The sequence below is a fragment of the Morone saxatilis genome, unplaced genomic scaffold (assembly GCF_004916995.1).
Source record: "Morone saxatilis isolate NCDOM2014 unplaced genomic scaffold, NCSU_SB_2.0 Contig20, whole genome shotgun sequence".
NCBI lineage: Eukaryota > Metazoa > Chordata > Actinopteri > Moronidae > Morone > Morone saxatilis.
Window position 1 is genome coordinate 20794283 of NW_023339763.1, and position 10649 is coordinate 20804931.

The 10649-nt window shown below is 39.7% G+C and overlaps 1 protein-coding gene across 2 annotated transcripts in view; it reads left to right on the forward strand.

Moving 5' to 3' along the window:
- The first annotated feature begins 2536 nt into the window (after nucleotides 1-2536).
- Nucleotides 2537-10649, forward strand: part of ints2 (integrator complex subunit 2) — an 18671-nt gene continuing 10558 nt past the window's right edge. The window contains exons 1-11 of one of the 2 annotated variants that reach the window (XM_035667073.1): nucleotides 2537-2869; nucleotides 3605-3913; nucleotides 4056-4194; nucleotides 4863-4965; nucleotides 5418-5531; nucleotides 6449-6579; nucleotides 8073-8243; nucleotides 8949-9169; nucleotides 9372-9497; nucleotides 9721-9792; nucleotides 10503-10617. In XM_035667073.1, coding sequence (XP_035522966.1) covers nucleotides 3621-3913; nucleotides 4056-4194; nucleotides 4863-4965; nucleotides 5418-5531; nucleotides 6449-6579; nucleotides 8073-8243; nucleotides 8949-9169; nucleotides 9372-9497; nucleotides 9721-9792; nucleotides 10503-10617 — 1485 coding nt within the window. In that variant the 5' untranslated portion in view covers nucleotides 2537-2869; nucleotides 3605-3620. The remainder of the gene's footprint in view (nucleotides 2870-3604; nucleotides 3914-4055; nucleotides 4195-4862; nucleotides 4966-5417; nucleotides 5532-6448; nucleotides 6580-8072; nucleotides 8244-8948; nucleotides 9170-9371; nucleotides 9498-9720; nucleotides 9793-10502; nucleotides 10618-10649) is intronic. The other variant, XM_035667074.1, reaches the window with a different exon arrangement.

A 10649-nucleotide genomic window follows, 5' to 3' on the forward strand; every position in this document is an offset into this window, starting at 1 on the left:
GTAACAAAGATTTACAGGGGGGGTGGGGGGGGTGTAGGGGAAACATTTCAGAGAAGAGGAACGTGACAACTCCAAGGGGGGGTTTCATCAAGACTGAAGAAAACCAGAAGCAGACCAGAGTACGGAGCTGGATCCGGCAACAAGATGGGATTAAACGGCTGTTCTAAGCTGAGGCGGTCCTGTCTCCCGTGGCTGTTACTGGTTGAGACAGTCCTGTCCCTGTGATTCAGAGACATGCACATAGAGACAAGGGAATAAAGAAAGAAGAATTAATGAACGTGAGAGAATGACTGACAGATTGGTTGTCATGATATATAGCATGGCAGCACAGTCACTGGCAATCTGTATCAGAGAGACAAGTCTATCTGTAAAGTTATTGGAAGAAAAGGGACATATTTGATCAAAGAAAAAACTCAAGAATGGATCTATGGTTTTAAGACCTGAAATTCCTTTTTATTCCTTTGGATAAAATAGTATCCAAATGAAATGCCTGCATCTATCTTATTTATTGTAAGTTTTTAAATGTATAATTTGTCCTATTTCTTAACCTCTTTTATATATAAAAAATGGAGAAGGTTTATATCACCTTCCTGCTTTAAAGCAATTGGTCTAAGATATATGTAATCGTCTTAATTAAAAAAACAACCAGGAAAATCCCATAAAAATGAATCAAAGTCCCAGTAGGTTGCTTTTAGAGTATTATTTTTTGTAATGGAGACAGAATATTTGTATTGTCACAATGTACAGAAGAATTAGAGTGGAGAATTATGTTTCATGCCTTTGAGCATGAAGGACTTACAGCAAAGCTGTAGCTACAGAGGACTTGTACAGCAATGAACTTCACTGTGTTCAAATAAAGAGGTACATTGTTGTATATAGTATTTTATACCACACATTTAGACACAAAACCAAATGGCAATATATATAAATAATTATATATGAATGCCATGCCAGCAATTGGTGGTGTGGCTTCTGTTTTAGGAATAAAGTGCGTCAACTTATTTTCCTGTGCTTGTGTTTATTGCTTTTGGGGAGGGGGACTGTGATGTGCAATTGGATAAGGACACCAGTGGTGGAGTGGAAGGAGAACTATTGGCATCTCTTAGAGGTAGCTGACTTCAGGTTTGACCTTTTTTTTTTGTCGGGGAGAAATAAAATGAGAGCTAGAATGTGAGAACAGTTGTCCTAATGGCAGACATGCAGTGTCCTTTTCAGCACATCCCTATAGTTTACTACACCTCTCCTCACTGATTGGCTAAGGTCTGTCTCTTGGCACAACTTCTGATTGGTTATGGATACATTTAGACCAATCCCATTTTACTTCAGTGTGAAAGTAAATGTGTGGTGTAAATGAACTTTAACCAGCTACGGATGGCTGCCCAGTGGATATGCAGTGTTTGTGCACAAAGGAAGATCTGCTATCTGGATTTCTCCTGTTCAGAGGGAAACTGCTTTGAATATTGAAAATCCATTGGTATTGCTCTTTACCTTGCATATTTGCCAATATTTGTTGGCTTGAAATTTTGACCATCAAAATGTATGTGGTCTTCTTTTGAGTGTAGATAAATACATTCAATATTTAATAAAACCCTAAAAATTAATTTTCAGTGCAGTGCCATGTTTTCTTTTTGGGGAATCATGGTTGTTTGCAGTAATCATCTGCCTATACTGTACAGTAGGTCTGCAAGCTTTGTTACCACACTCAATTCACAAGTGGGAAAGGCATTGGATAACCCTGCATAATAATTTGAGTCAGATATCTTACTTGTAAATTGCTGAGTTGCCCCGAGTGGTGTAATATCAGCTGGCAATTCTTTCTTTTGAGAATTTACTGCATTTTTCCTTGCTGTCAGCAGCCTTTGAATACACAAAGGTCCTGCTATGTTTGCCTTCATCCCTCAGCAAGTGCTGTCAATGTGCCCTTGCAAAATGAAGTGGAATCTACACTGACAACATGTCAGTGACTGGGTAAGTAAAAGTCTGCAGCATTTAAGAGAAAAAAATATCTATAGAGTTACAGATCAACAGGCACTTGGCATGTTTGTTTGGTTATGGCCTTCAATATAACTATAAAACCTAAGGATGCAATGCTACATCACATCTTAATGTGTCTTCATTTATATGGCTACACATTGATAATGACTTGTTTATCATGTTAAACAAATATATTCTTTTCTGTAGCTTAGTAAGATTTAAATAACAGGTCTGTCTGCCTCAATAGCCTGGAGCAAAGATGGGAAACTACATTGTCTATTTACCATGCAATATTGTTGATGCAGAAATAGTTCATGAATGGGTGGCAACTTCACACACTCGCGTTTTTATTCCAGGTGTATTCATCAGGTAAACTCTTTCAGCAAGCTCCCCATACAGAGTCGTGGTGTCAAGCTGTTCCCCTATCTAAGGAGCCGGACAACATAAAAAATATCTATACTGGAGCCACCGCGGTGGATTACCACCATATCACAGAGCACATCATGTGTCAATAGCCCAGCCCGCGTCTCTCACCCCACTGCCTGCAGGCAGGGCAGGACTGGAGTCTGGTACTGCCTCCGCTGTCAGCGCTACTACACGCTGCTGACTACACCATCTCCCTCACTGTCACACTGACATGGTAACCACTGTAGATAAAGGTAACAGCCAAATGGATATGCGGAAACCATAATAGACAGGGCGTTAAAAAAAATAATACAAATACATTTCCATAAACCTACCGGCATCAGCTAGGACAAGCTTCACTCTCTGTCATTGGCTGCTAGGACTACCCGATAGCGCTAGAGGCTGACGGTACACAACCGAGTCCGAGGTCTGAGGGCCTCCAGGGTGACATTTCTCTTTGAAAAGACGATATATCAGCCTAATAAGTGAGGTAAGATGATTCTTGTCGAATAAACTGTACTACGTTGAATGGACCAGACCATACATGCGAGTATTATTGTCTGACAAGTTAGCCTAGCATGCTAAAAGTCGTTCCAAAAGCAGTGGGGGCTAGTGAATGAGTGTTAGCTACTGCAGCTAGTGCTAATACGATGCATAGTTAGAGTTGTGTCTTACATTTTGCATGTGCTCTAAAATACATATATTAAACCTTTCAGAGTGCTAATCGTGAATCTATGTAGCTCATATTTTGACTTTAGTTAAGCAAGTTCCATGTTTGTTAAAGTTAACTAATCTCGACAGTATTAGCTAGCATTAGCACCACTAACACAAGCGTTAGCTAGTTATCCGCTAAAGCCAGCTTTTACCTTGTTTGGTTAGCGACGGTATCAGGATAATAACTACGCTTACATTATTTTGTAGCAACGGAATAACCAAACCTCTAGAAACATTAACCGAAAAGCACACTACTCGTGAGCCAAACATTTACTAACGTTATTAAAACGAGAAATGAATGAATTGCCACCTAGTGACTAACTCGTGCTTCTTCTGGCAGCTGAATTCTACTTGGCTTTGTATAGTTTCATAGAGTTTCTGTAGTGTTTGTAAACCCTTTAGAACCAGTGCATGTGCTCATGCCCCACAAGATGCACCGACTATAAGACTGTCCACTTTATTTGCTTCATATTCCGCCCTTTAAATAGTCTGTTTTGCCTGTTCCCGCAAGGTGTAGTTGCAGAGAGATGGCAGACAGTGCAGGGCTGCAGTTTGTCAGCTCCTATGCTTTTGAAGCCATGCAGAAGGTGGATGTGGTGCGCCTGGCTGCCCTAAGTGACCCAGAGCTGAGGCTGCTGCTGCCCTGCCTGGTGAGGATGGCTTTATGTGCCCCAGCTGATCAGAGCCAGTCCTGGGCACAGGACAAGAAGCTTATTCTCCGCCTGCTCTCTGGAGTGGAAGCTGTCAACTCCATTGTAGCGCTTTTGTCCGTTGACTTCCACGCCCTGGAGCAGGATGCACGAAAGGAGCAGCAGCTTAGGTATAGATGACTTACACATGGTAATATGATTATTGCTACAGCCTGGTAACGATGACAATGAACTGCCTCTTTTTCATACATGCATTGCTTTCTTCATAAAAACTGTACACGATGTAATGAGATGGCACATCTCTTCTGCCAGGCACAAGGCAGGTGGCTCTAATGGAGAAAGCATCCTGGTGTCACAGCTGCAGCATGGGCTGACCCTGGAGTTTGAACACAGTGATCCCCTCAGGAGACTCCGTCTGACCCTCAGTGAACTGTTGGCCATCATGAATAAGGTACAGTCAGAGGTCCTCACGTAATTCAGTAAATCAAAGGACATGAATAATCTTAGTTTGCAAGTATTGTTCTTTTGAAATGGGCAGCAACAAGATTGACCATAACAAGAAAAGGCAAGAACATGTGGTTAATGATGTAAATGTAAATGAGTTCTTAAGAATTACATTTATAAAGGTTGCGAACAATTAATGTGAAAGATGATACTTATGCCACTGTAAACTACCTGAAGAGCTGATTTCCAAGAAGTCGGTGCAGAAATTTGGGATTCTGATGATATTAGCGTCCCAAGTCTGAGTTGCTGCATTTTGTGTAATATAGAAATGTGGAAGAGACATATTTTATGCTTGACTATAGTGAGACAGTCGACTACATCTAAAGAAATTAAAGTATGAATAACTTAGTACAAAGTACTGGTTGATTAAAAATATCTTGCTTGTGGAAATGGGTTTCGGATGTAAGAAACAAGATTGCACAGCGTCCTTTAATTGTTCATTTCAGTCTAAGTTGGCATCAGAAATTACTCCCAAATGTCTGGCAGCTGCTCTCACATTGACTTACAAATTATATATTTCTCTGTACTGCAATTGTCCTTCAGTACTTTCATCTTCGCCTAATAGGATGACTTGGATAATTGCTCGACACAGACTGTTTCCCTTGTTGTTTTCAGGTGGCAGACTCAAATGGAGAGTTTTTCTTAAAGTCCTCTGAACTCTTTGAAAGCCCTGTTTACTTGGAAGAGGTTGCTGATGTCCTCTGCATTTTACAAGCAGGTAACCAATTCCTTTCATCTTCTGAATAGTTTTACCTAGAGTTGCTGTGGAAGTGGGATGGTGTTGAATACAATGCAAGAATGAGAATTGGAGGATTCAGAATACCCTCAATAAGATTAGATCATATATGAAAGTTTGTGACGTGATGCTAAATTCATCAGGCACAAAATGAGGCTATAGAAACATAGAAACACAGAAACATGAATTTTCAAAGGTAAGGTGATACTGTATCTCCTTTTGCATGGTATCATCTTTGTGTGGTCGGGCCTGTCATTCAACAGCAATGTGCCAGATCATAAATATATTAAATTGGAAGAAAATCGACAGCTTGGTTATAGTGAGAAAAACTACCTAGTATTTCTGCAAAGTGAGCCTAAAAATAATCCACTTCAGTGATAATGTGCTCTGCAGTTGCCCAATAGTTAGAATGTGTGTTTATTTCTTTTCCTTAGAGCTGCCTTCCTTGCTGCCCATTGTGGATGTGGCCGAGGCTTTGCTTCATGTCCGCAACGGAGACTGGTTTTTGTGTCTGTTGGTTGCCAATGTCCCGGACAGCTTCAATGAAGGTAATTCATCTGTTTCATAACACTGCACATGCTGTCAGCCGATAATGTGAGAAAGAGAGGCTGGTTAATTGCCAGCACTAGCTTCATATGGTTAGTGAGTGTACCTGCTTGGGCAGACATAGGGCTTTACTTTCTGTTGCCATAGAAGCTTTCTGTGGTAGCTTCGATATAATTATAGGCAGTTTGCTATTTAGTTACCATTGTATGTTTTCTTTCTGAGTTTGGCTGTTTCCCCTCTAGCTGTAGCCATGCCATGGGTCTATCTATTTGTTCTTTGATTGATGATCAACATTATTGTCTCGCTCTGTCTGACCTAGTGTGCTGTGTGTGCTTTGAGAGATGGTTAAGGGGGGCTAAGTCAGGAACTCTTGTGCAGTCAACATCAAGGAATCCCTTTGGCTTTGTTGCAAGAAAAGACCTTGTTTTATTGAATTGAAAGTGAAATGAATTGATCTAAGGGTGACATGTGGGAAATGGCTCTGTCTAGAAGCATCAAGGTCTGTAATGTTTGAACATGAGCTGGTAACCAGACCTAACTCGACTGGCTCTTTTATGGCATATGAAATTATCCAGAAGTAAGATGGAAACAGATATCATTTCACTGGATGTCATAATCTCAGCCAACCATAAACATTTTGCCTTTTAAACCGTCAGCTGTGGAAAAGTACAAAGAAGATAAGGCTGTGGAAATGGTGTCTCCTGATGGCTGTTAAATCTTATTTACAGGCAAATAAATGAGTCATGATTCTACAGTTTATTGGAGGAACATGTCTTGGCCATGACACAGGAGAAATGATAATGTCACTTGATTCACTGCATCAAAATGTAAAATCTCAGGAAATTTAGCAGTCTAAATGTTGTTTTTCTAAAAGGGTTATAAGCTGCGTGTTGACTTAAATATGCATGTTTCTTTGCAGTTTGTAGAGGTTTGATCAAGAATGGAGAGCGTCAGGATGAGGAGAGTGTGGGTGGTCGACGCAGGACTGAAGCCCTCAGGCAGCTATGTCAGATGAACCCCTCACAGGCCCTCAACATCAGAGCTATGGTGGTCAGTTACACTATTAATACAATCACAGGACTCCAAACTAACAGCAGAATCACACTTCATCCATAACCTCCCAAAGTGTATCTATTTCAAATGAGAGAATCCATCACAGCTGCTATATACTGCTGTGTGCTATCCTGGATTTATGCACATGAATTATGCATGTGTAAACTAATTTCTGTAGTTTATCTTGTCAGTTCGTGTGATTTGATTGTATTATGAAAATGGTTGTGTAAATGAATACAATTTGCGGAAAGATAGTTGCATAAAAAATGATGTGTGACTCAACATAAATATTTACTGTAACCATGTCTTAAATGATTTTACAGTTTCTCTTAACAGAAGTTTAAAGAAGCCTTACAGTTGTCCCTTATCCAATCTACACCTTCTTTAAAATGCCATGGTCGTGAATTGTCAAATGTTAAACAAAATGGCTTTAATAATTGATATTTTTTATAATAACTATGTATACCTAAATGTTTGAATCAAAATGTATTTGATACAGTCAGTTGTGTTACATGCCCTCTGTTAAACAGCTTTGTTAATCAACAGGAAATTGATTGATGGCAATGCTGAATCAAATTGTTTCAGACTTTTTTCAAGCAAATATGCCAAATATGCTCTGGTTCTATGATGATCTGGTATTTGTCTGTAATAGTAAATTGAATATATTTGGGTTTTTAACTATTGGGACAATGAAAGACTTTATGTTGGGCTTTAGGAAATTAAAAGGCATTTTATAGACCAACCAACTAGTTGATTAATCAAGAAAATAATCTGCAGATTAATTGATAATGCAAATAATATTTAGTTGCAGCTCTACACCAAATAAAAATGGATCAGTGATAGGTTCTCTTTTGCCAGGGACATTTTACTTCACACAAAGACTTCATAAAGGGTTAAAAACACAGAAGATCTGTCTTTACTGATTTATGTTGTGATACAGTTTGTGATACTATCCCTGAAGGGAGAAATTTGTCTTCTTGCTTCCCCCCTACTCTCAAGGTTACAGCACCAGGTCAGTTATTGAACGAGGTCCAAGCAGGTAGTAGAAATTCATAGCTTTGCTGAAGGATCCATCAGGACTCGTACTCGTACCAGAAAAAGTCCTGAGACCAGTCAAATAAATGATGTACAGCAGAGCTTAAATGATTAGTTGATCAACCACAAACTAATCAGCTTCTATTTTGATAATCAATTAGTTGTTTCAGTAATTTTCCAACCAAAAACCAAACTATTTGCTTCTCCAGAGTTTGGAATTGAATATTTTGAGGTTTTTAACTGTTGGACAGACAAAATAATAAGTACATCATTATGGGCTTTTAAATAATAAAATGTGACGTACTTCTATTCAAAAATAGGAGACATAATGAATGACACATGGATACCACCAATTTTCATTGGGGTCTTCTTTTTTTCCCAACAAAACTTGTGTCATCAGTATGAATAACTAATATAATAATCTAATTTACTGTGTTTATTCTGTTTATACTCAGGTGGAGGAGTGTCACCTGCCTGGTCTTGGTGTGGCTCTGACTCTGGACTATAAACCAGATACAGCAGATGAGGCAGTCAGTCCCCTAGTCTCTTATGTCAGCGGTCTTCTACTGGGTACCAATAGCAAAGTCCGTACCTGGTTCAGCATGTTTATTCGCAATGGACAACAGGTGAGGGGCCAGGGTTTATTCTGTGTTTCATTCACAGTTGTTTAATTACACAAACACTCCAGTTTGTTCAAGTAGACCCAAAACAGAGGTAGTTTGAGTACGTTTACATAGAGAGGACTGTAATTCAATAGGATCCACTTGGGTATCTTGTATCATGTGGGGCAGAGGACAGTGAGGCAAAAGTACTCTGTGTGTACTCACAGAGCATGTTACAGTAGTCTCACTGTGTTAACTTAAACACTTCTTCTGAGTCTACTGGATAAAATGAGGCTAAATTAAGTTAAACTAGGTCACGCTTAGACAAATAATGATTTAACTTTAATTAGATATTCAGAATAAGACGTTAACATGTTCTGGTTCTGCGGTAGTAGGAGTAACATCACCATGGTCAGGATTCTAATGTGCATGTAATGTAATTATCCTGAGTGTAAAAACTGTGACACTTTCTCACACACGTTTGTATTTCTATACTTGTGAGGACCCTCACTGAGAGAATGCATTCCGTAGCCCCTAACCCTTACCTAAACCTTATTCTATACATCTTAACCTTCAGACAGACTTTTAAAGTACAAAGGAACCGGCCGAAATGTCCTCACTTTCTGCATTGTCTGCAATTTGTTTTTGTCATTTATAGTGCAAAAAACATTCACTGGTTGGAGCCCTAATGACTCATGCTTTTCCCTCTCTTTCTCTTTGCACTGCCAGCGCAAGAGAGAAAGCAGCTCGGTGCTGTGGCAGATGCGCAGACAGCTGCTGCTGGAGCTGGTCGCCATCCTGCCACGCTCACGCAGTACCCACGTGCCCAATGACGGTGATATGGAAGAGGAGGGTGCCTCAGGGTACTCTGGCCTCAGAGAGGAGTTCGTGGTGAAGGCCAGCGCTCTGCTCCGACTGTACTGTGCCCTCATGGGAATCGCAGGCCTCAGGTAGGGCAAAGAGGATGCAGAAGGGCTCCTGCTTTTTAAAACTTCTGTGAACTTAATTTTGCCTGTTGTTTTTAACTCAGAATTTGATATTTTGTCCAGTATAAATATTAAAAATGTTCCACAATGCATTTGTAAAAGTACTGGTTACATTTTGAAAAGTTTATGTATCAGAGACTATATACTCAATGTTGTCATTCTACAGACCTACAGATGAAGAGGCGGAGCAGCTCTTGCAGTTGATGACCAGCCGGCCCCCGGCAACTCCTGCCGGGGTTCGCTTTGTCTCTCTGTCCTTTTGCAAGCTGCTGGCCTTCCCTACTTTGGTCAGGTACATAAAGCTGCTCTTATTAACTCCTACTTCTACAAGTTTTTGTTTTATTCGGCAAACACAAATAGGTTGGGATCACAAACCCTGTTCAGCTAACATTGGTCTTGAGTTGGTTTTCTGCCAATGCATGCTGCCGGAAGTCTTCTCTATCTTTAGACATTTAATATTGTCCTTTGTTGTATGGAGTATGAGAATTATCCTCTGTGTGTGTGTCTGTGTCCAGCACTCCAGAGCAAGAACAGCTGATGGTCATGTGGCTCAGCTGGATGATCAAAGAGGAGGAATACTTTGAGAGGTGAGAAAAATCTCTTTATCTATCTATTTATGATAATGGGACATTATTGACCATTTTGACTATGTACAACAGTTTTTTGCAGTTCATGTTCATTCCATTTTACTCTGACACAACTTTTTAGTAGGTGATTTGAAATATAATATTGTAAAATATGAATAATTAAATATTGCTGTGATAATTATCACAGTATAAATTGTGTATGCATCTCCCACTTCTAACTGTAATGTTAGTCTTGACTACAGCATGTAATTTGAAGGTATTAACGCTGATAGATATGTAGCAGTCACAAAAGCAGTAGCTCTCTTAGAATTACTAGAAGGTGTGTCTGGGTTCGCATTAAACTGCTCTTTATGAAATAGTTTACTAACTTGTTAAGCTGTTTTAAAATCATAAAACACAACTGATATATATATAATGAGGACATGATAATTATTTTGACAAAACTCCTTATTTTATGATATTTTATATATTTTATTCATGTGTGTCTGTTTGTGGCTGTACTCCATAAAGCATAAATCCTCAGTCTTAAGTGTCTTAAGGAGTGACTAAAGGGACACAGGCTGATGAAGGTGTGTGTGTGTGTGTGTGTGATGATGCAACTATTATAATCAGTTTATTAAATTCTGTCCTGTAAGATGCAGGATTAACGACAAGTCCAAGTACATTTGCTCACTTGCCTCGCATGCATATGTGTGTCCTCCTCCTTACAGTGCTGCAGGCGTATCTGCTTCTTTTGGAGAGATGCTATTACTGGTTGCCATGTATTTCCATAGCAACCAGCTCAGCTCCATTATTGAGTTGGTGTGCTCTACTTTGGGGATGAAGGTAAGGTGGTAGGTGGGAGGGAGGGAGGGAGG